General features: G+C 39.1%; 1 protein-coding gene across 5 annotated transcripts in view; it reads right to left on the bottom strand.

Moving 5' to 3' along the window:
• Positions 1-3,158: 3,158 nt before the first annotated feature.
• Positions 3,159-25,449, bottom strand: part of LOC148038408 (protein TRAUCO-like) — a 56,411-nt gene continuing 34,120 nt past the window's right edge. Inside the window, exons 3-5 of one of the 5 annotated variants that reach the window (XR_015689491.1) lie at positions 19,388-19,509; positions 16,483-16,598; positions 3,159-3,390 (exon numbers count right to left, since the gene is read on the bottom strand). Coding sequence is in view for 3 of the 5 variants with exons in the window: in XM_087671569.1 (XP_087527695.1) it covers positions 19,223-19,509 (287 nt within the window). In the remaining 2 variants the exon portion in view is untranslated. The other 4 variants (XR_015689490.1, XM_087671572.1, XM_087671575.1 and 1 more) reach the window with 4 other exon arrangements.

The raw sequence follows: 25,449 nt of genomic DNA on the forward strand, positions 1-25,449 counted from the left end.
CATATGTTGATATTCTTGATATCTATTTTTTAATATGTAGGAACCTATAGAGTGAGGTTGCAAAGTGGTTGTGCCTCCCACGTCGAGAGGATGGAGGGGCTTTGTTGCCCATTTTTTGTGCATTATTGGATTTCCTTGTTTAATTTCTTTTGTGCGTATATGTACATATGCAATTGATATTAATCTCCTTTACAAAAGAAAAAACAAAATATTATGGCCTTACACTAAGTGCAAAGGAAATAAATATTGTTGTGTATCATATCTATATATGGCATTGAAGTAATAGATTTTTTATTCCTAAATGTATTTCTAAGACTTGTTTATAGTACACAATTTATTATTCTATCTCCACTCTAAGGCCACCCGACATCTCATTGGTTAGCTTATTATGGGCAAGGTTATATTGGCCCCTACAAACTAGAAGGGATGAAAAATGATAGGCACCATTAATGTGAGAGTCCATACTTTTGATTCACCTCATGATGGCATCTCCATCACCATGTTCAAAGATCCACCAAGATTGCATTAAAATTTAATTTATAAGCATTTATTTATTCATCTATTTATTTATGTTTTAATATACCTATGGTTTGAAATCATCTTGTGATACACTGCCACCTCCATTTTGCCTACAAAATCCAATGGTAGGACAAGGTGTATGTTCTACTTTTGAGCCTCATTCTGTGCCCACATATCCATGGACAATGAATTAGTACTATGTGGAGAGGATGTCAATTTTTTTTCTCAACTATTGAGGCTTGCATCAATGATCATGACATGTTTGCCATTCTCATGAACTTAGGGTTGGCAAGTATCAAAATGCACCTTCTTACAAGGGAAATACAAACTAGGATATGCAACATATTTTTATCTAAGGATTTAGGACTTGTCTCATTCAATAATAATATGTTGATAGGAATGCATTCTCACGTAGGTAACACAAATTACAAGCATTAAAAATGATGACACTTATGGGATTAATCCATTCACATATCACCATACATGATATAGATAAACCATTTTATAGCTTACGAATGGAAGTATATTCAAATTTGAGGCACATGGCCACTAGTCCTAGTTGGGGAAACTCACCTTGCCTATTCATAGCATTTTGTGCATATGTATTATGATTATAGATGTTGTAGAGGCTTGTTGGGAGAATATCTTCTAGAAATGGGAAAGATCTTCATGTTCAAGGGTGCTCACTGTGTCATTGTAGTGTTTGCTGTACTTGGTTAATAAGGTGACCCTTTCATTGCTTAGCATTTACTATCATCTCAAAGTTTAGAAGTCATTTTGACAAAATGTTGTGAGGCTATCTACATTTTTGGTGCATGGTATTAACTTGCATGTTACATCAGGAATATGACCACATATGATTTATGTGTTAACGTTGCCTCTTTTCTTGAAAGGCGGCACTACTCATGTGGAGGGAGATAGAGGACATAGATAGGTTGCCAAATTCTCAAGGAAATATACTAATACTAATCCGTCGTACTCAAGAAAACATACTAATAGATAGTTACCAAATGCTTATAAATGGGTGATCAAATGCTCAAGGAAATATACTAATACTAATTCGTAGTAGTCAAGTAAATATACTAATAAATAGGTGGCCAAATGCTCAAGGAAATATACTAATACTAACCCACAAGGGAGAAATGAAAGAAGTAATTGTGCTTCTCTAGAATGTTAGTATATGGGCTACTATACATGAATAGAGATGTGGTTCAATTCCATTGTTGTGGATACATGAACAATCATTGCACTAGGGCAAAGAATTGTTGGCATAGGTGCAAATTTATAGCCCATGAATTGTAGATATTGTTATATCAGTTGTGTTTATTTCAATGGGGCTATATGATGTAACACGTTGTTATGTAAAAGTAATCATTTTGACTTAATGATTGTTGCATAAAGAGAAATAAGATCCGATTGTATTTGTTTTGACTTTGTGATAGTCTTTTGTTTATATTTAATTATAAATGTTGATTCACTCATAGTTGCTTTCAATACCTAATATAATTGATTTTGGTCTCAAACAATATTGTCATGACATGATACTATCAATTTTTTTCCTCATAGTTGATTCACTCATAGTTGCTTTCAATACCTAATATAATTGATTTTGGTCTCAAACAATATTGTCATGACATGTTACTATCAATTTTTTTCCTCCATGTATATTTTGTTGAGTTTGGAAATACCTAATTCTTTTTTATATGAAACTAAATATTATTCATTCAGTCATAGGTTCCTGCTGACTATGACCAAAGGAGGGTGTATCCTTAACCAATTAAGTCATTCTTAGTTAGCAAATGGAGTGTATAAGACCCCTTCACCAGATATAAGATTAAAAACTACTTCTTGTTAGCTTTAAAACATCTTTTTTTGGATTTTTTAATGTTATCCTTGTTAGTATAGTACACATAGTTTCTAAACTACTTTTCTTTCATTTGATTTCAAAATTGAAATATGGTATATGTTGGTCATGTTACTTTCAACTAAGATTATACCACCCAAAGATAAGATCCCAAATACATTAAATGAAGCAAGAAATATAATAACAAATCACTATAAGGAAATAGGCCTATTGAATGACAAGCAAATAGAGTGTTACATGAACCAAGAAATAAAAACTTGTGTGTGTGTCTATAGTCATGCTTATTCGCATGTCAAATGACTTGCATCTAATAACACATTTAATTTGTGCACAAAAAGCACGTAAATAAATGCACTCATAGACAAGTGTCTTTTCTAAAAGTTCATTGTGTACATAGATCCAAGAATAGATGCAATCAACCCTATTTTGAAAAATAGGAAAATGTCATTGTAGAATTGTATAGAAAATAGTATGTGTTTCTACAATAGCAACACAAACTCTTTAACAAATTGCACAACAAGTCCAAAATTACATAGGATGATTTCAAAATAATCCCATATCAAGATTATACATACATACATACATACATACATACATACATACATACATATAAATATAATTACATAGGGTGATTTCAAAATAATCCCATATCAAGATTATATATATATATATATATATATATATATATATATATATATATATTACACACACACACACACACACACACACACACACACACACACGTGTGTGTGTAAAGTAGAACCGAGTCTAGCTTGTATTACAACAAGTGTTTCTATAATGTTTATAGTATACAAATACTATAAGAGTTTTTAGTTGGAAGCCACCTATTGTGGTTTGTAGTATAAAAAAAGCTACCCAATATAGAAATCTCATAAACTAGATTATAACTTTTTTAAGGAGCTATAATCCTCATCCTTTCCCTCTTCAATTCCCATCTCATCATCTTGCTCTTCACCCTTCTCTTGGCCTCCATCCTCTTCTTGCTCCTATTGAGATGAAAAAGAGCAACTATCAACCAAAAAGAAGTGCCACATTTACTCCATGGTGAGGCCCTCCTCATAGAAATGCATCCACATATCACAAATACTATGATGGTGCATATAAGCTATCTTGTAAATCAATCCATTAAGAAAAACAAGAATTGCCTTTTGGGCCTTTTAGCACCCCCTCTTAAAGCAAAGAAAACTAGAGAGAAGAATAGTAAAATAATCATGTTTTCTCTCCACTTTTGGAATCTCATTTTACCTTTTTAATATCACCCAAAAAGGATTTGATCAAACTCCTTCTCTCTCCTCATTTAAGAGCCCTTTTTCAATTCGACTTTATATTTAGATAAGAGTTAATTACAAGATTGTGGTACTTGTTTCTCAATGTAAAATGATTGCAAGTGTGGTGTGATTCACTTTTAATAGATAGTAAGAAAATTAAAATTTTGGGAGATTCTTTTATTATTTCTTGAGGATTCTTTATATTCTGGTTTTTGGTCAAGAAACAAACCCCCTAGTCAATTTTCTTAGTTTTCTTAAATTTATTTGGATGTAAACTTGGTTTTTGTCATATTTAAGAACTCTTAGGCATCCCTTCTCTTTGAGCTATTCTTCTCCATTCTAGTACTCTCATAGTTTGATGTGCAATCTCTTCCCTTTGTCTAACGAGCCTATGTTCACACACTGAACTATCCATTTCCTTAAGCCTCTCTTGCTCATAATCAATTACCAATATCCAATCTATGTACTCTATCTATATTTGTGCACTCTACCTTCTCACACTCAACTATTCTATTTCCATTAGTATCTCTATGTATTTCTCCATAGGCTTAACTACCCTATTTCTATTAACATATCTATGTGTCTTCTATGCCTCTTCAATCTACCTCCACACACTCAACTATTTTATTTCCATTAATATCTATGTGTGTCATCTTTGTGTATCTATATGACTCTCTCAAGTATAAGTGATCCACTATCCTATTCCCATTAACATCTTTGTGTGTTTATTTGTGCCTCTCCTGTCTATCTCCATAAACTCAACTACCCTATTTCCATTAAGGTCTCTATGTGTCTATCTAGACTACCTTGATACACTCGACATACATTCAGTGTAATCAATTCATATATCTTCAACCTGTGACCTCATAGTTAATAAGGAAAATGTGTCTATCTAGACTACCTTGATACACTCGACATACATTCACTATAATCAATTCATATATCTTCAACCTGTGACCTCATAGCTAGTAAGCAAAATGACTTTATGTAAGGAGTGTAGTTACTAGATATTGAATTATGTAGTAGTAAATAAACACATTAACATGGAAATTGATCCCCTAACTACTTATAGTCAGGTGACTAAAGGTGCGATTTTTTTTTTCTAGGGTTTCTTTAACCAACTCTTGAACCGTGAGATGTTTTGAGAAGACAATTCCCGATTTCAACATAATGTCAAGGCTATCCTTGGATCATATTTGTCTAAAATCCAAGATGAGAGTTAGAAATTGTGAGATGGAAATTACTTGATTAATGTTTAAAAAGTTAGGCACATCAAGAATGATGTAATGAGAGCTCAAATCCTTGAAGAACATAGTTTGGTTGAAGTATTTTGGTTCTTTGAAACCAAGGACGTACAAGCTCTTATTTGTATAAAGAATTAGTTGATCAACTAAAATCAATATGCTTATTCATGACTCACAAAAGTTGTGAATCCTAAGAATATTGGAATGCGACCCCACAACTCTTTTGTATCCAATATAAAGATATCAAGTCGCCTTGACTAGCCCCTTATGGTCATTGATGTAAAGAGAATTCCCCCTTGTAGATATGTTATTGAGCTTAGCAAAACCATTGCTAATACATTGCCAAAATTTAGGCCAACCAATACTTTGTAAGCAAAGAAAATTCCAAGATTTGAATTAAAAATCATAAAGCTCAATGTATCGACCAATAACCTTGTAAAAATGTTAAGGGGATAATCTTTGTAAACAGGTGTAAATTTTCTAAGGATCATTTTATTATCAACACACAATTGAAAAGAACTTGGTATTTAATATAATATACCAACTTGTAGTAATTAGTAAGAACATTCTCTTATGCCTTTTGATATTCTATGCCAAAGTAATTTCATATGATATTTCCCTTAGTTTATCAGGTAGGGTCATAGTCTAGCCTACCCTTGTAGAAGTATCTTTTTTTGTTGATGGATTGGATCTTTGTTATGCCTCTTTACTAGTTCTTCAACACCTGCCAGTGGACACAATATATGGGATCATATAGGACTTCTACCAACTATTGTATGCATGTGGACCATATCAGCAACCTAGAGTATGAGCTATGGAGGATCTATTAGGCTAAGAGGCTCAACATTGTTCAACTCTTTACCTTTTACTCTGGTCCTCTTGGTCCTAATAAGTATCGTGAGGGTGAGACCATGACTCAATCCCAATGGGTTTAGGAGGATTACCTAGGTCATCCAATCTAACTACATTGTATTTTCTTATCGATCTCATGCTTCTGGATATTAGGTGGAGGGATTCTTTGATCTCCATGAGTACCTAACCTTAGACATTATGAGTGAGCCACCTAAATATCAAATTGTTTTTCTAAAGGAATTCCATGGTTGATCTTGTATGTCATATGGCTTTCAAGTAAAGTCTTTGTATTTAAATTGGAATAGTACGTTTGGTTTTTCCTTTGTTTCTATGAGCAATCTATTTTTGTAAAGAATTGTGGTTTGAATTAACTTACCTTGTTATATATAAACCCAAAGAGAACCATGGCATGATTACCTAGACTTTCACACTATGTACCAATCCACATTACACTCATGGGACTACTCTTGGTGGGAAGATTTTATAAAGATCTTTGAAAATATTTATTATCCTCCCAAATATAATGTGAAAAGGAAATGGACTTAGCACAGCATCTACTACTTCATTGACACTAAGAGTCTAGCATACCTCAAAATAATCTAAAAAGGATCCCATGGATGAAAGAACTCAAACTCATTAAGATATTTTTGTTCAAGGAACCAAGAGTCCAAACCATCATAAATATAAACTATCAAAATATCTACCAAGATTGGTACATTTATGATTGAGTAACCAATATCATACCTCCTATTAGAATAGCTCACTTAGCCAAGCTAAAATAAAAAACTTATCTCATAAAAGGTTTCCCAAAACAACCAAGTCAATATCACCTTCTCAAAATTCATGAAAAACCCCTTGTGCATAAGGAAATTCATGTTGCCAAGTATCGTGACTAAATCCTTACTCAATGTGTCAAAAAGATCTTCCTAAAGCTTAAACAATGTACGTATTGATGCAATAAACTTGAGCTTTTTATGGTGTGAATCATGTTTGAAATTCAATCAAATTTTACAAGTACTCCTACTTCCAATCACTTTGGTTGATTAGCAAGAAAATAAATATTAGTTAAAGCAAGTAAAGACCCTCAAATTCAATGATGAGGTATTAAAAATAGGTAACCAATGCTAAAACATGGATTAACAAATGGGGGACTACTTCTTTGAACTGTGCGAGTGTAGCCAATTTTGGTGAGGCTTGTCTCTGGTGGAAGAAATGGTGCTACAACAAAGTTGTCACAAAGACTTCCGAAACCTAGGAGCAAATTAAAGCAGTCATCCAAGGAAGGTGCTTGTCCCCATCATACCAAATCCAAAATACGATGAGCTCTTTAGCTTGAGGCAACAAGGATTGACAATGGAGGCTATTACTCTCGTTTCGCTATCCTCTTAAAGTATGACCCAAAGATGACAATAATGCAATAAGAAGCTCATTTTGGTCAAGGCTCGAATCGACCACTCGATGGGCAACTAAAAGCCATGAATACTTTTGACCTCAAGGATGCTCTACTACAAGCTCAACCCCTCATGGACTCCCTTCCTAAACACAACTACCAAGCTCAGTCCCTAGCGGACTCCCTTCCTAGACACAATTACCAGGCTACCTCACACATTTCAAACCAAAAAATTCCCTACTCGAAGAGCACCAGAATTAACCATCAAATGGGAAATCGAAATTGGGGCCACTTCAATCTTGTAAACAATGCCTCTAATCACCCAACCAACAACAACAACCTTGATCCTATCAATGTGAATCATGGATCCCAAACCCATTGCTTCAAATGCAACTAGCCAAGCCACTTGAAAGCCCACTACCTTGCCAGGGAAAATGATGCCAATGCAAATCCTCCTCACAACCCTCTAGCAAGGAGAAATTTCAATGATTAGGGATGAGGAATGAGACAAGTTATGGGTAGCTAAGCTTGTTTTTTGACTAGGGAAGAAGAAGAAGACCCTACCAGTTACCAAGAAGTGAAAAGAGGCACCATCCATGCAACTATTAATAATTAAAAGACTAGATGCCAATATATTTTCCTAAGTGTCTACAAAGCACCAAGTAAAACTTTTCATATTCTCATTAATTGTGGTGCTACTCACTCTTTCATGTCTCCTATGTGTACAAAGAAGTTGCAGCTAGAACCTGAACCCACTCAAGCTAGAAAATGGGAAGGAAGTCTATTCAACTCAAACAATCAAAAAGTAGAAATCCACCTACAAAGGCAAACCTTCGGATTTTATCCAAAAAGTTGGCCTAGGGACCTACCATTGGCTCCTAGGAATGAACTGGCTAGGGACCTATGACAATCTCACCTATGGCTAGTCCCAAATCACGCAAGTATTCACTGTGAAAAAGGAAAGATCACCTTTAATGACAGTTAAGAAACTTTAGTCAAGCTTAAGGAAAGGCAAGAAAACCTAGATTCCAATTAGCCAAAGCCAACCAATCAAATAAGAGTCTAAGGAAAGGACTGTCCATCTATCTAATCAAACTAAGTTAGAAGAGAAGCGAAGGAAAGCAAGCAAGAGAAGAGAAGGAGAGAAGAAGGAGAATCCACTTTTCCACATACCAAAGAATGAGCTTATCATTCACATTTTGAGTTTATATACAAAGCCCTCATCCCTTTGGGCACCCATCCCCTTTTTTACATGATCGGCCATCATGGCAAGGTCTTCTTTTCCCATTCCTTTCTAGTTTCTTTTTCTCTTTACCCATGCCTTTCTACCCTTTACAATTTGCACAGGAGGGAGCATGGCGCTCTTTTACAAAATTTTGGTGACGCCTTTGCATTTTTAAAAATGTGCTTCTGCCTCTTTGACTTGGCTTTTGAGGTCGCCCTTGCACTTTTGGTCATTTCCCTTCTTGCTTCTTCCGTTGTGTCTGATTTCCTTGCCAACACCCACTCGCATTCAGCTATGGCCAAGCAATCAACAAGTTCTTGAACTCATTCAAAGTTGTGCTCTTCCCACTTTTTTGCGCTCTCTTCTAACTCCTCCTTGCCCTTCTCCATGCTTTGAGACAACATCATCACCACCTATTGCTGTTCATTCCACACATCTAGCATGTGTATTTTCTCCTTGTTTCGGTGGTGCAACTACTCCTCGGCTATCCTCTGGGCTTGTTGTGCCACAGAGAGCTACATGGAACTTTCTGACAGCCTCTTGGATAGATCTTTGTTCCTCCATGCGTGGGTGTGATGGTTTCCTTCCTGCCGTTGTCTTTTGGATTCGGCTATGGCTTTTATCTCCTCCACCTCCTGTTTCAAATCTTCCAGCTCCTCTTGCAGCCTTTGGGTTGCTTGCTTGATGGCCTCTTCCATCTCTTTCTCCAAGTTTTTGATCTCCCTTTCTAGTCTGCCTTGCTCCATCAACTCTAAAGGGCAGTCTTCCTTTTCAAGTCTTCTATTTCCTTTTGGTACCTCCATGCCCTCTCCTATGTTGTGGCCTCTAGCTCTTCCGTAGCCTCTAGGATGTTGTTCATATTCCCTAGCAGCTCCTCACCCAACTTTGTTAGTTCCTCCTTGAGCTGTTGTAGACTTATGCGGCTCTGTTTCTCCTCGGCCCACTTTGTTTCCCACTCTCCTTCTTCTCCTTTCTTAGCTTCAAGCTGCTCTTTTAGTTTTTGAATTTCTCATTGATGCTTTGCTTGTCTAGTGTGTTGCTTCCAACCTGAGTGCAGCTGAGGCTTCTCTTTTGATCTCCAGCTCGGATGTTGCCGCTCTTCTCTCCTCCTTAGCCTTCTCTAGCTATGCTAGGAGCTCTTTGACATAGTCATCATACGTTGTAGCAACAGGTATTGTAGGGGATGTTGTAGTCGTGGAGGCCTCTAGCTTTTGCCTCTTGGGATCTTGCCTTGATTCAGTCTTTTGGCTCCTGCAAGGGGGGGGCCTACTTCTAAATCTAGAGCTATCTCTTGCATCTTTGTCACCAAAAACTGCATCATGGACATCAACTTGCTTGTGTCCACGACGGCTGCAGTTTCTTGGGCGGTCGAGGCGGTTGCGGAGTGTGGGACATGAAGATTGGGGGGAGGGGGTGCATTGGGGCCTTACCCTTGCCCATTACTATTGGGACTACTTCAACTTTTGAGGCCTTGGTGCTGATTCTTGGCTCTCCTTCCCCTTGAGGGCTCAGGATGGTTGTTCCTTCCATGCCCAAGGTCTCCTCCACTGACCTATGTATGGCCTCAACCATGTCCTCATCTTCCTTTCTTATCAGCTCTTCTACCTCTTGCTCTATTTTTCTCCTTCTCTCGTCTTCGGCCCTCTTGGACTCTTTTTGGGCCCTCCTCAGCTCGGTCCACTCCTCCCTTGTCATTGTTTCTTTCGTCTCCTGATGTAGCTTTGATGGGGTTCTCTTCTTTGGCGCCTTTGACTCTCCTTGGCCGGATTGCATCTCGTGCTCTTCCCTATCACTTATAGTCCTTTCATTGGATTGTGCCTATTTGTGGTGAGGCAATAGATCAAGGGTTTCCCCTACTCCCTCTTCACCTCCCTCTATGTCCTTTAAGGCCTCCTGGATGGCCATTAGGATTCCACTGAACCTGATGGTGGATGCCTTGGAGGAGGACTTCTTTCAGGCTGATCTTAGTGTGGAGGCTAGGGATTCCCCTCCTATCGCGTCGCTATGCCGGTGGTCAAAGCTTTCACTGAGCTTTCAATAGGTTTTTGCACAAAGGCGTTCCAATATATTTCATCTTGGGATCCAGTTGCGATGCTCTCCAACAACAACCGCATCCTAATTCTATTCATAAGGGCATTGTACCTTTGACTGGAAAAGAGAGCATGGACCATATTTGCTTGCAACTTGATCTCAAGATTTGGGATGTCCGCTAATCTTATCCCATACACTGTGCATATGGCAGCCTTGTTCATCCCTATCGTGCTATACATGTCCCTCTTTGGGTGTCGCTTTGTCTTCTCCACCACTGCAGGGCTCAATTCCACCTCTACTTGGTGGGCTTCTTCCCCTTTCCTGATCGTCACTGTGCCACAGTTTCTTTTAGCATTGAAGCTCCTCAAAAATTTTGTGCACTTGCTGTAGTCGACTACCGACCTTCTGTATGTACTTCTGTAGACTACAGTGGTCGAGGAGTTTTATGGGCGGCTCTTCCATGATAACATCTTCTAGGTTCATAGCGTGCTTGAATGTGAACTGGATGTAGCTCCTCGTTTCCATCATCAAGTCATACTTAGCTTGTGAATGGAAGCTCGCTACCTTTATCTTGCCCTACCATTTTAGGTTCCTGACATATATCATGGTTTACCATTCACATTCTTAAGACATTTTCTTGATGGACGATAAACAGGAGTTGATCACGCTTTTATGGAAAGAAGAACATGCTTTAAGCATAAAAAGAGAATTTTCCTTCGATCAATTCTATTCATTCCTAGTATTTTATGACCCTTGTTCTTGATTTCACATTACTTCACCTTACCCCCTCCCCCCTTGGGAATGAGAAGAATCATTCCTAGGATTAGGGATTGAGAGGTTAAGGGCATTCAGCACGTGTTCTTGGGGGTTTACTTCCGCATGAGCCAAGTATAGAAATTTAGATTGTATTCTAAATTAGCATAGTGGTCCATGTCGAAAGGGCAAATGCATGCTTAAGTGATGTAGGTGAGAACATCCATGAGGAAGTCACCAGAGTTTACTCGGACTGGCAATGTGTATCTCCTCCTCGCTCAGAATTCGATCTAGATACGAGTGGGTTACGAGGTACTCTTCTAGGGGTCGGTCACAAATGGTGGTCAACACCCTATAGGAGGTTGGAGCTACATAAGTGGGGTCATACTCCAAGTTTTTGATGGCTCGTCGTTGCTTAGCATTAGTCATGATTTGGTACCCCTCTAGCTCCCATTGAAATTGGAGAGCATACCATTTCCTCAAGAAAGAGTCGGTGCGAGCGAGCTGTTTTAACTCCTTGATGTCTCCGTCTGTAGCAAGGAAAGTGCTCTTGTGATATGACATAATGAGGCATTGGTTTCGTGTATGTTCTTTGGAGATCTCAATGGCAAATAGCTCCTCAATTGCATCGAAAGCCTTAATGAATACAAATTTTGATTCTTCCCAAAAAAAGGGGAGTGTACGCACTTCCGTCGCTATACGCTCATCCAAAAGACCTAAATCCAACCTGTTGTAACTTTTAGCAAGTGTCATAAACATAGCATCCAAGCATCTAAGGCAAGCAACCAAGTCATCCCCTGTGTTCTTAGTGAAGTTCGTGGCCAAGGTTAGAATTGTTCTCCGCTCATAAGAGGGTCTAAGGCCTACAGGTGGTTGGAGTTTGACTGAACTAGAGAGTTCAATAGCTAATTGTTGCACCTTGAGTTGCTTTTGAGGTTGTGACTTGGTCTCTTGTTCAATAGGTTGGTTTGTCGCTATTAATGGTGCTTCTGAGGCCTAAGGGGCACTAGTAGGCCTAGGTTGAGACAATTTGTTAGTAGCGGATTGCGGTTTTTGCCTATAGATTTATTTAGATTCTGCAGGCCTAAACTTTGGAGGTTCTAGGGATTTAATAGTCTGAGTCTCTTGTGTTCTAAATGCCTAATCTATATTGATATTTCATATGGTCAAGCTTGAGGGTGGCGTTTGAGTAGGACCTTTGGTCGATTTTTCCTTTAGGTACCCAAATCCAGATGTTACCCTCATAGTAGCCTTGCGCTTGCTCTTGGGGCCCCATCGCAGCTGACTCTACGTCAATGTCTATGGTTTCGTCTTGGCCTCCTACGTTTTGAGTGTGGGTTCTTAGCCTCACAAGGTCAGGTATGTGTATTCCTAGGTGGCGGGTTTTAATGTTTAGGCATCCATTGAAGCCTTGGTTTGTGGGCCTCAACTTTGGCTCTAGCGGTTCACTTATCTTGGGGTTTGGAAAGTGGTGACAAGTCATGACCCCCCTCCCTAGACTTGAAGGTGGGTTTCTCTATGTAAAGTGCCCACCTTTTGGCTATCCAAGCATGTTTTAGTAGTCTATCAAGAAATGAATCTAAGCGTCACCGCCCCGCACTCCCAAAGAATGTTTCGGGGTTTGCTGCCTAGGGTTTCCTGAGTCTGCCTCACAACGAAACGTTCACGACTGAACCCACTAGGATCAATCTAAAATCTGGGTTTATAGGGCCAAGGTCTCCTAACAACATTCTAGCATCGGGTTTTGGGCATCCTACTTTATGCAGGGATACCCAATCTGAAGCAAATCCATACCACACTTGGTTCAAAGAGAATGGGAAACAAAAGGAATGCATGCTCAACCTCTCTGCCCGTAGGGCATATTCCCATTCCGGTCCCCTAAAATGGCATGAATCGGGTTCTAACTTAACAATACCTAAAGTCGAATGGCGATAAATCCTTGTGAGAAGCCTCCCAGTTCTTTGGGACCACCCTGCCATAGGACGGACCCATCAGGGATTCTGTCCACCTGCTTCCCTTGATAGCTTTAGTTTTCTAATTAGGTCCTACCACATTTATGTGCAACATTTAAAATCAGCTTCATCAATTAAGCCTTTTAGAGCAATGGTTCGTTTGCGTAATTTATAGCATAGACATGAAAACAAAACAAGCAGTCCTTTTGGCAAACAAGTTCCTTAACTTATCTTCAAGTTAATCTTTGTCTCCTGCACATACAAAAGAATTATGTATCCCTTCTGTCCAATAGAAGTACCTGGTCCAAATCACATGGCACCATAATTTCTATCCTTTATCTAAAATAAGATCTTCCAACACCCTAGATGTTGGGCTCACGGCAATCTACAACTCCATTCCGGACTCGGCAAGGGCTATCCAGAGCTCCATTGACCCCGAGCGACCTAAGAGTGAAACACACTTTCCGTGGTTGGCCTTTTCACCACTCGACCTTCGGCCCATGAATCGAGCAGTATTCTCTCGGGGTAATCCGTGGTGATGCAAACTTAGAGATGATCTACCCATGCAAAATATCCTTCCCTAATTAATCCAATTAAGAATCAAGCATAATCAAGGCAATCATCCCTAATATCATCTTCTAGGAAAACATTCCTTTATTCCCATAGCATATTCAATTAATCATGGCATATTCCTTTATTCCCATAGCATATTCTATTCCTTCAGATCAAGCATAATCAAGGTAATCATCCCTAATATCATCTTCTAGGAAAACATTCATTTATTCTATCTTTCAAATATGTGAGAAGAGGCCTATCCCTTCCCATGACCTATTCTCATACATCATAGTATGGAGCCTAATGTATCTCATGTGAGAATCAAAGCAAGCATCTATCAATTTAGAAATACATTACTTACGACGAAAGCTTCAAAGGATGGAATGGAAAATTTTTATTCGTATAAGTTAGAAGTTTCTTGTTTTGCATTAAAGTGGGTCCCATATTGTACCCAAAAGGATCAAAATATTGTGAGAAGTCCAACTATGATAAAAGTGAGATATTTGAAAATCATGCACTTCTACATATCGACTCCTTTGTGCAAATTACATGATTATAGAAATTCAAACTCCCTTCTCCAAGTAAATGCTACAATGCTCTCTATAGTTTACTACACTAGTGTGAAATTTATCTAGATCAAATCAATATCAATTAAGTAATAGTTAAAATGCATTTTAAGACTACTAATTATGATAGTATTTTCTCTTAAGAGTAAAGGCACAACATGTAGGAATGAGCTAACCTTGCAAATCAAGGCTGTGCATGGGCTTCAATATTTACTCTTGATTCAACTAGGTTTCATGAATATTAGATTGGATTGGGGAGTTAAGCAAGCACAGGCAAGACTAGCATATGTGGAGAACTCGAAAGGAATAGAATCGAAAAAGAAAATCCCCTAATCCTCAAGGCTAAATGTTTATACTATGGAGTCCATGATATTAAATCCTTAAGAAATTGGATTATTGTCAATTGGTAAAAACTTAATATCAATGACATGATGTTCTAGTTCTCCCCCCAAAGTCCTAAATTTTATGAAACACTCCTTGTTAGGAAGTTTGTTTTTAACCAAAATTACTCTATCTATTAGGGAACTCTTTTTTGGTTTTTAGCCTACTCTTATGGCATTTCATATAAGAGGTAGGCCCAATTTTTAGAAGCTAATAATGTCATATCACAATGGAAAAACCATAATGCGTATCTCTTCCAACCATTGTCCTAGATTTCTAGCTTCATAGGACCTCCCATTGATTGGTAGACCCACCATGGAGCTTCATAAAGGATGATACTAGCTATTGATTGATAGAGTACACATAATGGACCTTCAAATGGCCTACTACTGATTTGGAAAGTACACACTATGGGACTATATGTAGTATGTACTAGCTACAAAACATACGTTTGACCTTGTACACAACTAACTAGATATTTGAATCATGGGCAAAAGTGGAGCACTTTAAAATGTGCAAGAATTCATTTTTGAATGCTTGGAGGATGATGATGAGACCTATGACTGACATTTTAAAAGATTAGTGCCCTAAAATCAAGAGGTTTATGATCCAATTATCTCTTATGAATATCAACTATAAACATAAAAAATAGTTCACATAGCCTAAATAAGTCCTTGTTGCGCCATTTGATTTTTTCTTAGTGACATCATTCATTTTTAAAAAGAGATTACATTATGAGGAAAACAACATACTAGATATATCGTCATTATACATATGCAGATCTTTTAAATAGTAGGACACTAGTTGATATTCTTCCCTACTCTAAATTTCATTGAAGTTCTTATATGGTATTAGAGTTTTCGATATGATAAAGTTTGCTTCAAAGATTTTAGCATCCAAAATCTTGCTCTTGTGCTCATCTTATTCAAATGTGTTTTAAGAATGTTAAAATTCATCATTAAAATTAACACTCTTGCACACATGAAAAACTTAAGTGAAGATGTTTTTCCATTATTGAAACGTGTAAGGAATTGCTAGCAACCATAAAAACAGATGTGGAAAATATGGCACCACATGTATATGGGAGTAGTAGGAAAATACTCTCTCTATACAAAGAACTCATGATATGGTGCAAAATATATCACATGGAGCTAGTGCACCTATCTTGCGCTACTCTTCTCTCTTTTGAATAGATTTTTACAAATAATGTGTAAGTATCACAATGCTTTTAATTATGAAACCCATAATAAATGTATTGCCATGTGCTTGCAACCACTGCAAGCCAAGACATCAATTTGTGTGCATGACAAGTTCATCAATATAAGACTTACTTTGCGCATTTAAGGATTTGTTTGCTACTATAAATGCAACTAGTTAGAGCATAGAGCTTTTGTTGTTTGGTATACAAGCATTCTTCAATAAAAAGCAACACTCTTAGGATTTTCCTAGAAAAATGATCAATGTATAAAAGGTGTTTAGTCTCTCTTGTGAGGGGCGTCCAATACAAGTGATTGGTCAATTGTGATTAAAAACTAGAGAAACAAATTTTTGTCTAGTCTACCATGTGAAAAATGTCTAACGCTTGTGGTGCTCATCAATGTTGTGAGTTAAGAGGTTCTCTTGGTAGTGTTCTGAAATAGTACTACATAGCCTAATGTTAGCTTAATTCTCTTGGCAAAAGTCTTCAGCAATTTTATTGATCATCTAACACCATTCAATTATATACTCTGCAACTATGGCATTGTTTAATTTAGTGTTTAGAGGTACATAATTGGCTTTTTAGATTTACACTAGACCACTTTCTCTTTGCAATAAAAACATTTGCAGCGATTATGTTTACTTATACTATGGATGAACTCACCAGCATGCCAGTGCTGACCATAACCTTGCACCAAGAGCTCGGATTGACATGATGTATAAGGTAAAATTGTAGTTCTCAACCTAAGCTTCATCCTCTCAATCCAACTCAGAACATTTCTGCGCATAAGAGTCCCAAACAGACATCTCAGTAGACTGCTATCAATTTTCTACAACCTATCTCTACATCCAATCAATCTTCAAACATGTGCATTTCTCACATATTGACTCCAAATGGTGCAAGATTTAATGGAATACTTCAATGCATGTCAAAGAACACCTCCCAGCATTCCAATGTTACCAGAATTATACTAATACCAGCTTTTAAAATACCTGAAACTATTCTTGTTTTAATATCCCTTATATGTAGATGTGTCTAAAGAAGCTTATTTAAGTGATAAGACAATAACCTATTTCCCAAACATAAAAAGCATACTATCATGTCCTATAACATTACCAAAGTAGTGCTTAAGTACACTATCTTTTAATTCTGAGTACATTGATCTTAACCCTCAACCCTTCGCACTTGCAAAGAATCAGTAAGGATACAGAGTAAGTACCTGAATGGCCACATACACCAAGACAAACTCATTCTATCTACTTTTACTGATCTTACCTCTCAAAGAAACGAAACCCTAAGGATACTAAGATCAAATCATCACATCAGCTTAAACTAGCTCTACCTACTGTCTAACTGTAAAACTGCTCTCAAGATTAATGAGGATTAAGCCAGCATATTGCAGGATATGTCTAGGGTGTATCCAAGCACCCACGTTCCATTTAGTGGTCAATTGCGCATTTTGACCAATGTCAAACTATAGACAGAGATTTTGATCCTCTATGTCCAACCGTATGCTCAAGATTTTCAAATTCCAAATAACAGTAAGCAATAGCTCTGGCAAAATATTCATGCATCAATGGGAATTCGAACACTCTTTTAACACGAGGGTCAAAACAGAGTTCGGTCTGATGAGAAGTATGACGCTAACAGACAAACAAACAAAATATATAAAAAGAATTAATACCTTGTTAACCTTGGTGAGATATTGTATCTCTCTCCAGTTTACATATGCCTGTCAAAAGGAGCATTGAAGACTCACTTCTTCTGTATCCCTAACCTTACCTTTATGGACACCCTACCTATGAGTCCATAAGGAGCAATCAGCAATTGGATGCTGGAGCACCTTTCTTTTTCACAGTAAAATCCAATGTTGAGCAGAATTTTTTGAAAAAGTAGCAAACCTATTTCCAAACCCCTTCAGGTGAGGAGGCCTTGCATAGCAAAGTGATCATGAATGTGCAAGTTCATTGTTGAAGGCTTTACCAAAATAACAAAACACCGGTCTGCATGCATCATTCAAAGCATTTATCAGCTTGTTTATGGTCCAAGCCAGCTCTAAAATGGGCACGTACAGCCCATAAGAAGAAACCTGAATGCCCCCTACTTATATCTTCAAATCTTTCCCGCTAGGCTATCATTTTGGAGGCGAGCTCACTCTTAATTCTCCTAGTTTCATTTAAGTGAACATGTTGATGGAACTTTTGAGACAATATTGCACTATACAACTGTCTTTTTCCAAATCGCCATGAAGTAGAACCAATTGTAAATAAATCCAATTCTCAGCTTTGAATTCATCTAAAGACAATTTCCTGGTCCAATAATAACACCCCCATTATCAAATACACCATTATTACTTAAGGGTTTTGGGGTGATATATATATCCTGGTGAAATCCTTATTTCCATACCATTTTCTATCACTTAAAAATCTAAAGGGCTTGTTTTCCTCAGTCAGAATAAGAGATTTGTAAAGCTTATAACTTTATCGAACAAGTCAAGGTGACTCACTGTGCATAATGCATTCATTGGGAGGAAGTTAAGTAGCACCCATTCTACACTAGCTGTAAAAATATCATTATCTGCACGTGGAAATTGGACACACACACCACAGGAAAAATCACTTACCACAGACAGACATGTAAGAAAGAAAATTTATAGAATGGAGAACAAACTACATGCTTCACCTGAAGATAACTAATGAAAATTTCCTGCTTTTCAAGTGTAGAGTGTGTTCTATTATTAACCGCAGATCACACATAAGAAAAGTTTCTTGCATACTACTGTGGCACAGAGTCACACTTAAAAACTGAGAGCCAGAGAGACAAGTTCTTGTCTGCAATGAAAAGGACATAGTGTCAAGGCACAAAACATTGTCGGAAATAAACCATGACCAACGCTGATATCATAAGTAAAATTATAAGAATGCTATAAGCAAAAGCAGGCCCGGACCAGCATACATATGGAGGAAGACATGTAATTCAATCCTTCACTGATTAGCCATACAAACAGAACTTATGGCAGATTGTGCATTAGAAAAAATAATGCCTGTTTCAGGTTCTTGCGAAGCACTTCAATAACAGGACTGGTAAAATTAGTTTCATACACTGGTAAAATACACGACTTGAGGTGTGGAAAGCTGACCAAAATAACATCACCACACCCTTTGTATCACAAGTTGGCATTTACCTTTAATTACAAAGACATTGTGAAAATGCTACCAGCATAAGCAGACAGACCAGACCAATAGAAATTGATAATGAATTATCCAATGCTTCACCTGAAGGTCAAAATTGGGACTGTAAGAGAAGTAAATTAGAAGAGAAACAATGTGCCACTACTCAGCTTCAACCAAATGATAGTTCTATTTGTGAAAAAGAGACTACACACAAAATTTCTTGCATCTCCTTATTTTTTTAGTTCAGATGTCTGTGAAATATCCAAATCACCCGGAGAGCCAAGTTCTTGGTTGGTTCTTCCGCAGTGAGGCGCAAAACACATGGCCTGAGGTATTGGACGTTGACCAAGATCAGTTGGTGGAAACTTGAAATCAGGACCAAAGCAGAATTTTACCGTACAATTCGGTTGATCAGGAAGGGTATACATAGAGGCAGCTGGAAAATAGCATCCTGCAATTATGTCTTGGTAAGCTGTACCTTGACAAACTCCATTTCGGAAAAAGATTATTTCACTTCCTGTTGATCAAGAAAACAAAAGCTAATCATTCTCTAAGCTCTCTTTTTTTTCATGAATATAATTGAATTAAGTAGTAAATATTTACATCAGACCATCAGGTCAGCATCCTCTCTCTCTCTCTCTCTCTCTCTCTCTCTCTCTCTCTCTCTCAAAATAGACACAAGGCCCCCCCATTCATGGAAGAACCCCACAAAGCCTATCACAAGGACATGAATTTCAAACTTATTTCTTGGGAACAATTAAGTTGTGCAAATGTGAATATCAGTTAAATCATACAAGATGGTGGCAGGCAGACCCTAGCTTGGGCTGGAAATAACTATTGCTGTCATGGGGATCAGAGAATCAAAACATCTAAAGCTTTGGACTTAGGTTAATGAAAGTTTGGACACTCTCAAGTCCAAAGGGCTTAGGATTTTAAAATGAGGATGGGCAGAGACAAATAATTTTAGATTCCCACAATTATTATTTGCTCGAAATTCAGTTTCTAGAGGCTGAAAATGCATGAGCAGGTTTGCCACTTGAAATACGCACAAAAAACATACTGTGCAAGACTAGGGCAGACTGTGGAAACCATTCTGGGCTGGCTGGATGAGTGAGTGGAACCTAACTGGGCACTTTCAAGGCAGAAATTAGTAGACTGCTGCAGTCTAGGCATGTTTAACTGAAGGCAACCCGATTTGGAGGGTCTCTAACTGCTGGTGACTGCTTTTCATGCTCTGTTTCACACCAAATCTAAAGAGTTCTTTCCCATCTACTGCTCTCTTCTCTTTCTCCCAACAATCTCAAGATTCTCAGCCCGGAAATTGTTGTTGCCAACCTAATTTCTGATGAAATTAGGAATTACTGGCCTGTCTTGGGATGCATGCATGAAAGATCAGACATGCATGAAGCCCTGCTGCTGTAAACTAGAAAAAGTACAGTTGACTTGAAGACATTCAACAATCTACAGCAAAAGTAATTTGCATGCAAAGGTTGACACCCAACTTGGATCCCCAAGCACTCTAAATCAAGGGGCAAATTAGGGGAACTTGCTGCCGATCATTTGGAGCAACCAAATGTTCCAGACTTTGTAAGAGATTGCCTCAGTCAAAAAAGGAAGTTGGTGTTAAGCTACAAAAGGTTAATTAGCTTTAACCCTCTTTTTCAGCTCTCACTAAAACATCCCCAAAATCAAATATTAAGCATCCCAAAAGTGGCCATGTGCCACCCTAGATAGTTGCTTGACTCTATAAAAGGGATATGTCAAACCACTTTGCATATCCTTGCAACGATCAAACTGTTAGATTTATTTATCCCAGTGTGTGAACACACATTATTGTGTGTAAAAGTGCATGGATAGGTGTGAACACCTTTTACACCGCTTAGCATTAAATAAGGGTCAAAGGTGTAGGTGGATACCTCAGCCTATATATTCAAGCCCTATCACTTGTAATGTCATCTCAAATATCTCATCTATCATTACCAATCTATCTTTCAATTTGTGCGTACTTACAAGAGTTCTCTCTCTCTCTCTCTCTCTCTCTCTCTCTCTCTCTCTCTCTCTCTCTCTCTCTATATATATATATATATATATATATATATGGAGTTCCATCCGCCATAGCCTGTTGGTCACACGCAAGCTGCATACCCAACAGTGGCATCAAAGCGGGTTTGCCTTCTACTTCTCTCATGGCTGCTCAATATTCTGCCGGTTCAATTCATGCACCCATTCTGCATGTTTGCCACTAGGTGTCCACTGCATGTCTTAATAATAATAATAATAATAATAATAATAATAATAATGAGGGAGACAACCAGCTTCTGCAATCCACCTGCTCCAGCAATCACTCAATCAGCCTGCTCACATTTGGGATTGCACCTAACTCTTTTTTGTGCCCTGCGCGCAGACATTGCTGATGTCGCCTTCCTGTTTGTGGATCCCATCAGCTGCTGACTCCACACATTTTTGCTTGTCCAGTGCCCCCCCCCCCCCCGGTCTGCTCGTTTAACCAAATAATCTGCCTCCATCTGGAAGAAGCAGGCAGGTCAATCTGTGCTTTCAGATCCACGAGTGCCTGTCATAGAACTGCCACCACCAAGCCTGTCACAAGTATGTCGACATGTCACGATCGTCCTGCCTACGCGGCTCAACCTGCCTGTCACATGTCAGTTCGTCGTCCATCTCCTGCCTTGACCAGCACCCACATCATCATCACGATTCAAGAATTTACAAACCTTAATTAATTAAAGTTTTTAAATTCTTAAGGGGCAGTTCCCATGAAATTGGGGATTTCAATTTTCTATTAGAACCTTGCCCCTTAAGAATTTAAAAACCTTAATTAATTAAAGTTTTTAAATTCTTAAGAGATAGTTCACATGAAATTGGGGAATTCAAATTTCTGTCAAAATTTCACAAATTTCCTCCATAAAACTTGGGGCTTTTCACATTGGGGTCCTCAACCATCCAGTTGAGACCTCTGACGATGCATTCAAGACCACCCAAGTGCTTGCCTTCGACATCAGGCACAAAATGACCCACCAAGCATCCAGTGCTTGGCCACACCGTCGCAAGTGATCGACCTTGATTGTGGTGTCCTCGACGTCAACATCAAGGGGGGGATTTTTATCCCACTAATTTTATAAAAAAAAAGTGAAAATCAAAATTTAGAAACCAAAATATAAAATGCGGTTGGAATTAAACACTGGCCATGCTTACACGAGCTAAGACCTTTCCATCACTTATAAAATAATTGTGTGGAGTTCTTTGCACAAAATTTAATCCAAAACACGTTTCTATTTTCTTTCCCTTTGATTCACAAAGGAATTATATTTCACAAGGGATTCTAACTACTTTATGCATGACATCTGAGTTGATCCCAAAGGCTCTACCCATGTATTTGGCCTCTGGTCATGCGTCCAGTGCCTCTAAGCCACATTGGCTTTTGATCAACCTCTGAGCCATGCACATGCACCTCTGAACCATGTCTTGCATGGAGTCCCTATGCTTGTCAATAGACCATGCAATTGTTGGGTGTAAAGTCTCTTTGCCTCCATGTAAACAGTCTTACGGGTGTGAACACACCCTTATTATACCTTGTACCCTAACATATAAATGCATTCTTTTATTCTTTGTGTACCATCACGAGTACCATCACGAACTGGTACACCTATCTCTGCGTTCACTCCCTCTCAGCTCTGCTCTGCAGCTCACACCTTAATCTCGCACTCCATTGCGCACTCTCCCCTTCAAACTGGTATTAGAGCACAGAGTGCACGCTTCCCAAGGTTAAAGGCAGCTCGTGAACAATCGGGACCAGGAGGCAAATCCAATGTGACCAATGTGGACCAGCAAAAGCAGGCAGATGTGGGGCAAGCAGTCGATGGGACTGCTGACTGACGGGCGCCAGGTGTAATTGACCAGCGCACAAGAACTGAACACGATGAAGACCAGGGAGACGGGCACAGTGGTGCTCCAAGTTGAGCGAGTAGCTGACAACCAGCGTGGACGAGAGCAGGCAATCAACAAGACTGCTGGGCAACAGCTTTGCGACAGTCAACAGGCGACTGGACAGGTCACAGGCGCAAGCCCAGTCGACAGACGGGCGACAGGTCGGCGGGATTCCAAGAACACAACTGATGGGTCGCACAATTGGCACACGGAGCTGGACGGCAAACTGACATCGTCTGACAGGCAGGTCAACGGACCTCGACACTCTTTTTTTTTAGTCACAAAAATTCGTTTTTTCTCCAAAATTCTCCTTGAATTTCCCCTTGGCCTCACGGGGGTTCGTGCACATAAGCATAAAATTCAGATTTGTGCATATTTATGCCCAAAAATTTGAGGCTGTTCAGATTGAGTGTTGCTCATCCAAAATTGAGACATCTGTGTCAGAAATTGTAGACATTGTGCGCGTTTGAATTGGGGATTTCGCCAAATTTACTGAAAATTTGCTCATTTGAGTGAAATTTCTCAACATTGGACCCATAAAATTTGGGGCTTTTGCTATATTGGTGAAATTTTGTTCAACTGAGTCAGATTGGCTGACATTGGTGCACAATTGGACCCAAGAAATTTGGAGCTTTTGCGAAATTTTGTGAAATTTTGCTAATTTTGCCCGTTTTATGCTTTCAAGAACATGTATTAATGCAATCGGGGTAGATCAATCAGTGAAATTTTGGGGCTTTTGCTGAAATTTGTGGATTTTGGCAAAGTTAATGCGTGAAATGCATTTTGGAAATATTGTTGAAGCAATCTTGTTGCCATAAGCAAAGCGGTTTGAGCATTTTTATCTCACGCTTGTGCGTTTTTGGAGAAATTGCAGAGATTTCTGTTAGCAGTCATGTTTGTCATGCCTTAGTCATCTCTTGCCTGTGAGCCTCAATCTGAGTCAGACAAGGACTTTAGGAGCTCTGACTTGTCTACGACTTGTTTTGACGGAGGAGGTAGCTTATTCTAGAGCACTCAGTTTATTGCATTTCAGTGCATTTTCTCCTCCAGTCGGGATTTTATGTGCATTTCCCGGGGCAGTTTCTGCATTCTTCAATCTGCCTCACCTACCGGGCATTGTCCACCCTTTCCGGGATTTTTCTGATCATTCCTAGCATTTTTACCAGCATTAAATGCTGGTCGGACATATTTATGGCCTCAAATTTCAGGTCGGCCAATTTTTGGGTTTTTTGGCTATTTATAGCCATTTCCCACTTGGCAGTCAGTTGTATTATCATCTTCCCTCCTTCTTTGGCAGGTGCACACTCCGACTCCGTCATCTTCCTCCGTCTTCGGTGCTGCCGTCATCATCAGCCTGATCTGGTGCCCTCACTGACGCTTCAAGCTGCGTGCAAGGACTGATCAGTCCATTTCAGTGTATTCAGCATTCATTTCAGTCAGTGCAGATTTTCTTCCTTCATTTTCTGCTTTCTCTCTCTCTCCCTCTATGTTCATGTTTCTTCTTCCGTTGCGCACTCTCACATAGTATCAAAGCCTAACTGAGAGCACAAAGGAGAGCTTCCATTGCAGAGGAGGACACCATCAAGTGCAGCCTTTCTTCCCTCCTTTCCAGCCCTTGGCGGTGCTGTCCAGGCTGAAACGCAGCCTTCCATACCTGCGTTTTGTTGTTTTGCAGCATCAGGAGGAGTAGGCGACAGTTTTCTAGGTGTTTGCAGCCTGCGTTTGCATCAAACGCAGCCAACAGGAGGTGGTCAACATCAGCAGAGGAGAAGGTGTCATCATCTGGAGGATAGGCAACAGTTTTTTCCTCCAGGCGGCACCATTTTCTCTCTCCTCTTGCAAGCGACAGCATCTTCTCGGTCTTTTCTGACATAGGCAGCTCCATCTTGACTGTCTGTTGGTTGCAAATTGTTTGGTGATTGCAGATATATACGAAGATGTCTTATCACCAGTTCTTTGCTGATTCAGAGGATGAGGTCTCTATTCCTTCCTCTGAGAGACGGAGAGACTTTCGTGCTAGTTCACGCGATGACCGGAGGTCACCTAGCCCATTTGACCGAGATCCCTCTATTCCCCGTTCTCTCCATGTTTCACAGAAGGCTTGTTCTGCTGGCCTTCATATGCCCTCCATGGCACCCTCTATACAGGTGCCTGTACTCCCTTCTTTGCCCAAAGAAGACCGGCTTGATAGTTCCAACTACTCGCTTTGGTTGTGTAAGGTGGAGTGTATCCTTGATACCTTCGATCTTTGGGAGTTTGTTACCCACCCTATTTCCCGTCCAGTGGAGGATCCCACCGTTGGATCATCGATGGATCGTGCGGCCTTATGGGATCGGCTCAACTCACGAGCTCGATCTTTCCTCTTTATGAGCTTACAAGATTCTGTCCTAGTGCATGTGCGTAGGTTGCGGAAAGCAGCGGAAGTGTGGACAAAGCTTGCTTCTTTGTACCATCAGAAGACTTTTGCCCATCAGACTACTCTCGAGAAGAAATTACGGATGCTCGTTGTTGA

This window comes from Lygodium microphyllum, chromosome 3 (genome assembly GCF_053477565.2).
Source record: "Lygodium microphyllum isolate KBCC chromosome 3, Lygodium_microphyllum_v1.1.10, whole genome shotgun sequence".
In the NCBI taxonomy this organism is placed as follows: Eukaryota; Viridiplantae; Streptophyta; class Polypodiopsida; order Schizaeales; family Lygodiaceae; genus Lygodium; species Lygodium microphyllum.